This window comes from Chiloscyllium plagiosum, chromosome 6, assembly GCF_004010195.1.
Source record: "Chiloscyllium plagiosum isolate BGI_BamShark_2017 chromosome 6, ASM401019v2, whole genome shotgun sequence".
Lineage (NCBI taxonomy): Eukaryota > Metazoa > Chordata > Chondrichthyes > Orectolobiformes > Hemiscylliidae > Chiloscyllium > Chiloscyllium plagiosum.
The window spans coordinates 99,115,390-99,121,449 of NC_057715.1; the positions used below are offsets into that span (position 1 = coordinate 99,115,390).

Genomic DNA, 6,060 nt, shown 5'->3' on the forward strand with positions numbered 1-6,060 from the left:
CCCTCATCGCACTTTCTGGAACAAGCAGCCTTTGCACCGCCGCGCGCTTGCTTCTTGCGCTTTCCTGCGATCGCCAAGAACAAACTGCACGCCTGGTGTAGTAAGTTAATGGGTGATCGAATCAGCGTTTTGCTTTTAGAGTATAGTGATGGTGAGGACCAGGATAAACCTGTGATTCTGAGCGGGGTTTAGGTGTTCAATGAATGTAGTTCTCTGGAAGTAGTTCGGTGTGCGTCACTGGCGGAGGAGTCGCTATAAAAGCAGGAAGCGGTGGGTGGCTGGGCATTCCCGGAGCAGGAGCTGGTACGGTATTATCTGCTTTCCTTCAGAGACACCGAGACCTACACCACCGTCAGCGGCCCGCCAGAAATCGAGCAGTGAGTCAAAGCTATGGAATATTGAGGGGAGGGTGCTGAGCGCGCATTTCCCGTTTACAGCGCCTGAGTCGGAGCGCGGCCGGAGATGGAGGTGTTGGTTGCTGCGGGAGCGGGAAAGAAGCATTACCTTCAAGTCTGGCGGGTGGCTTTTTAATAGTCTTAAGGTTTTATTTCTGTAGATTATTTTGTAACATTGCGAGTTTTTTAAACCACGTTTTGATATCATTTCTGAACTTTTTCTTCTATTTCTAACCTAATATGTACTTGGCTTGTTTTGGGTTCAAAGTCGATGAATTCGACGACAATATGCCCAGGTTCTTAAAATGGCGCTGGCGTGACGCATCTGTTTTCCTGCACGGCCACTGCTTTCTCGCGAGATGTGATTTCGTGTGGGGACGTCACGAGATGGACGTTACGGGGCGGTGCTCGGTGTGGGTGTGGCGTCATCGGGAGGCGGGGTGACACGTCATAATGGCCGCCGTTTGTCGCTGTTTCCGTTAGTGTTTCAGACGCCGTACAGTCAAGGAGGTTTAAGGCAGTTTAATTTTGACTCGTACAGTTGGTGAGTCACTTTAAAAGCTGCCGTTTCATCTTTCTCTATGTAGTCGTATTGCGTCTGAGTAGCGACAGGAAACCTTCGATAAGGCCTTGTGATTCTGGGTGTTGACAGGGTAGATGGTGCAAAAGGGTAAAGTTTTTTTTTCAATCATTATGAACTGGAAGCCCTTAATTACAATTCACTTTAACTTTAACTTTGCAATTCTATAACTAACACTTGACTAGAATGGCTGTTCAAGTGGTGACTTTTGTTGTTTTTTTCCTTGATTTCCAGAACATGCAGATCTTTGTGAAAACCCTGACTGGCAAGACCATAACACTTGAGGTTGAGCCCAGTGACACCATTGAAAATGTCAAAGCCAAGATTCAGGATAAAGAAGGCATCCCACCTGACCAGCAGCGTTTGATCTTTGCTGGCAAGCAATTGGAGGAAGGACGTACACTGTCTGATTACAACATCCAGAAAGAGTCCACTCTGCATTTGGTGTTGCGTCTGAGAGGTGGCATGCAGATCTTTGTGAAAACCTTGACTGGCAAGACCATCACCCTAGAAGTTGAACCCAGTGACACCATTGAAAATGTCAAAGCCAAGATTCAGGATAAAGAAGGCATCCCACCTGACCAGCAACGTTTGATCTTTGCTGGCAAGCAGTTGGAAGATGGCCGCACCCTATCTGATTACAACATCCAGAAGGAATCCACTTTACATCTGGTATTGCGTCTGAGAGGTGGCATGCAGATCTTTGTGAAGACTCTAACTGGCAAGACCATCACCTTGGAAGTTGAACCCAGTGACACCATTGAAAATGTCAAGGCCAAGATTCAAGACAAAGAAGGAATCCCACCTGATCAACAACGCTTGATTTTTGCAGGCAAACAACTGGAAGATGGTCGCACACTGTCAGACTACAACATCCAGAAAGAGTCCACACTGCACTTGGTGCTGCGTCTGAGGGGGGGCACTTGTTAAACCACTGTACCTTTTTTGTTTCATTTGAGGGTAGTTGTCTTGCCTCTAGCATAAAAGTTCATTAAAGTGTTCCCATGTCATTCAAAATAAAATTGTTGCAAGCTTACTCTGGTCTTTTGGGTAAATTCTTTAAAGTGAAAAGGCATTTCAATGTGAAAACATGCCGCTGTCTTGTAATGCAAGTCCAGTTAAATCCGGTTTCTTGTTTAATTGAAATCATAGGGCTGACTTATAAATGCAGTTTATTTAGCTTTTAACAGGTTGTGCAGTGGGAAAATATTTACCATACTTTAAAACAAGTAACAAGCCAATCCAGAGACAAGTGGGCATCAAAGATTGAGTTCAATTGAAGTTCTGCTTCAATTGAACTCTGAAATGATGCCCAACTATTTCCTCAGACACCATCAGGTAGAAGTAGATGGGTATTTCAAATTCAATGGTTTTTTTTCTTGTGGGTTGTTTACTGTACACCTAGACTGATAGTCAAGCAATGCAGTCTGATGAGTCAACCACACTGCTATGGGGTCTGGAGTCACAAATAGGTTAGACCAAGTAAGGGTAGGAGATTACCTTAAGGACTTGAGATGACTAATCATCTAGAGACCCAGACTGTACCTGTGGTGTGCAATCCTACATCTTGATGGTAGTTGTGAAATTCATGCTTGTTTTAATCTGGGAGGTAAAGATCATTATGATCGCAGATAAATCTTGTACATGCTGGTACTGAAAGCAGAAAGATGAGGTGCAATGAAAGGAATTGGTTTGGAAGTTGAAGCAGCACTGCACTGTAATCTCAAACATTTACTGTGCCTCATTATGCTTAGGAAGAGTGCTGCTAAAATGGGCTTTAGATTTTATTTTGGATCACTAGGATAGTGAAGATACGTATAAACTTCCTGTACTGGAACCAGAGTAGGTGTAAGCCTTGCTGGAAGGTTTGTATATGCTGTTTTGATTTTAGAAGGCGATTAGACCCTGTTTTCCTTCCACTGATGGGGCAGTGATCAGAGTTGGTGATTTTTAAATAAACCTGGACTAAACTTGATGTAACTGCTGATTAAGTCAGGAGTGTGTTGGAATACTATTCCCATAGCTGAAAGTTTGACCCTATCCAAGCATCCACACCCTTCAATGACATTGTACCATTTACAAAATGCAGCAGCTTATGAACCAGGGACCATTTCTGGTTCAAGAGCAGCAGTTGCACAGTAACACCACCACCTGCAAGTTTGCTTCAAGCCACTTGACATCCTGACTTGAAAACCTATTTTTTTTTTTTCCCCTGTTGCTGGATCAAGTTCCTGGAATTTCCTCAATGGCATTGTGGGTCAACACACAGCAAATAGACTGTAGCAGTTCAAGCAATTCACCACCACCTTGAGGATGACAAATTGCTGGCCAAACAGTGATCTCCACATAGCAAAAATGTTTTTAAAAACTTAACTGAATTTGTCTTAGCATAAAAGGATTAGACCGGGTGCAATTGTAAAAGTGCAGCCAGGAGAGCTTTTTGTGACATGTAGATTGTACCAGAGATCTGTCGGATCTAAACCAAGCTGATCAAGTTCCAGTGAGCATTTTGGAGAAGGTGAAGAATCTAAATTGGACAATTTAGGACAGGATATGTCGAAATGACTGGGACGAACTCCTTGCAGATAAGTTTATATGGAGGGCTTTAATGTTAGTGAAAATTTAAAAGATTATTTTTCTAAACCTTACATACAAATGCTGCCTTTCATTTTTTGAATAAACGCTCAATTTCTCCTGTCATCCAAGGTTCTCAAATATTGCCTGCCTTATCCTTCATTTTCATTGGACCATGATGGTGCTGAACTGGCCTTTAAAAGATTCCTGCATCCCAGATGTGGGTTTATCCTCAAACATCCACCACCAAACAACATTATTCTGTTCCTGCCTAATATTGTAGTAGTTAGCCTCCTCCTGATTTAGTATTTTCATCTGACGATGACTACTACAGATGACAATTTTAAAGAATTACAGTCATGTCCCAAATTGCTCCCCCCACTGAAACTCCCATCACCAGGTATAGTATGGGGCCTTCCCCACTAGGGATTACATACACTTTAATAAAAAACATTCTGGACACAACAAATTCACCTCCATTCAATCCCCTGGCATTAAGCAAATCCCAGTTCAATATATGGGAAGTTTAAAATCACCCACCACAATTTTATTATTTTTTTCCATAGTTTGTTCACGTGTTCATCTATGATCCACTTCTGGGAGGCCTGTAGTACAATTGCATCAAAATGATTGTGAGCTCTCCCAAGGTGTCCTCCATCAGAATAGCTGTGATATTCTCCCTTAGTAAGACAACTCACCCACGTCTTACATCCCTCGAGCTCACATGGAACGTCCAAATCCCAGAACATTAAGCTGCCAGGCCTATCCCTCTTACAACCTCTGTGATAGCTACAACACTAGTTCCATGTATTAATCCAAGCTCTAAGTTTACCTGCTTTACTGTCATACTCCATCAAATTAAAACAAATACACTTCAGACCACTGTCCTGCGAGTTGAGTAACCTCTCCCACCTGTTTTTCCCTAATCTTACAGGCCTTATTAGTCTGTGGCTCTTCCTCAGTCATTTCACTTTATGAACTACGGCTCTGGTTCCCAACCACCTGCCATACTTGTTAAAATGCTTTCAAGTGAAACTAGCAAACCTCCCTGGCAGGATGTTGGTGCCCTTCCAGTTGATGTACAACCCATACTTCTTGTATAAATCCCATCTGCCCTGGAAGACATCCCAATGATCCACATATCTGAAGCCCTTTTGTACACCAGTTGTTTAGCCAGATATTTAACTGCGCTGTTCCTATTCCTGGTGATATAATGACAGTGAAAAAGTTTAAGAATCCAGCTGAATCTTAACTGGGCCAGTGAGCTGAGAAATGGCAAGTGGAGTTTAATTTCGCTAAATGAACAAAGAACAAAGAAAATTTACGGCCCAGGAACAGGCACTTTGGCCCCCCAAGCCCGAGCCATTCCAAAGCTACTGTCTAAACCTGTCGCCCAGTTCCTAAGCATCTGTATCCCTCTGCTCCCCACCTACTCATGCATCTGTCCAGGCGCATCTTAAATGAATCGATTGTGCCTGCTTCTACCACCTCTGCTGGCTACGTGTTCCAGGCACCCACCACCCTCTGTGTGAAGTACTTGCCGCATGTATCCCCCTTAAACTTTCCACCTCTCACCTTGAAATGTGAAATGTTGCATTTTGGTTAAGACAAACTAGGGCAAGACTGACAATTAGCAGTAGGGTCGTGGACAGTGTTGTCAAACAGAGAGGTCTAGGGGTGCCGGTAGATAGTTCTTTGAAAGTGGCATCACATGTAGACAGGGTTTTGAAGAAGATGTTTGGTACAATTGCCTTCATCGGTCAAAGCATTGAGTACAGAAGTTGAGACAACATTTTATGTTTGTACAAGACATTGATAAGACCTCATTTGGAGCTCTGTTTATTGTTCTAATTGCCCTGCTATAGGAAGGACATGGTTAAACTGGAAAGAGTACAAAAACGATTTACAAGGATGTTATCAAGACTAGAGAGTTTGATTTATAAGGATAGGCTGGGACTTTTCTCAGTGGAACATGGGGGTTGAAGGGTGACCTTATAAGAGGATATTAAAATCATGAGAGGCACACATTAGTTAAAAAGCCAAGGATTTTTTCCCCCAGGGTAGGAAAGCCCAAAATTAGGAGGCATTTGAACATATAGAACAATACAGCACAGAACAGGTCCTTCGGCCCACGATGTTGTGCCGAACATTTGTCCTAGCTTAAGCACCCATCCATGTACCTATCCAATTGCCGTTTAAAGGTCACCAAAGATTCTGACTCTACCAGTCCCACAGGCAGTGCATTCCATGCCCCCACCACTCTCTGGGTAAAGAACCCACCCCTGACATCTCCCCTATACCTTCCACCCTTCACCTTAAATTTATGTCCCCTTGTAACACTCTGTTGTACCCGGGGAAAAAGTTTCTGACTGTCTACTCTATCTATTCCTCTGATCATCTTATAAACCTCTATCAAGTCACCCCTCATCCTTCGCCGTTCCAACGAGAAAAGGCCGAGAACTCTCAACCTATCCTCGTACGACTTCCTCTCCATTCCAGGAAACATCCTGG

General features: G+C 43.4%; 1 protein-coding gene across 1 annotated transcript; it reads left to right on the forward strand.

The window, feature by feature from the left end:
• The first annotated feature begins 244 nt into the window (after positions 1–244).
• On the forward strand, positions 245–2,011 carry LOC122550874 (polyubiquitin-B). Its single transcript, XM_043692262.1, has 2 exons — positions 245–377; positions 1,210–2,011. Exon 2 carries the CDS (start codon positions 1,213–1,215, stop codon positions 1,903–1,905), a length of 693 nt encoding a protein of 230 aa, XP_043548197.1. The 5' UTR covers positions 245–377; positions 1,210–1,212; the 3' UTR covers positions 1,906–2,011.
• The last annotated feature ends 4,049 nt before the right edge of the window (positions 2,012–6,060 follow it).

Bases quoted from the DNA above. Each gene is read 5' to 3' on its own strand.
- LOC122550874 (XM_043692262.1), top strand. From the start codon at position 1,213: ATGCAGATCTTTGTGAAAACCCTGACTGGCAAGACCATAACACTTGAG.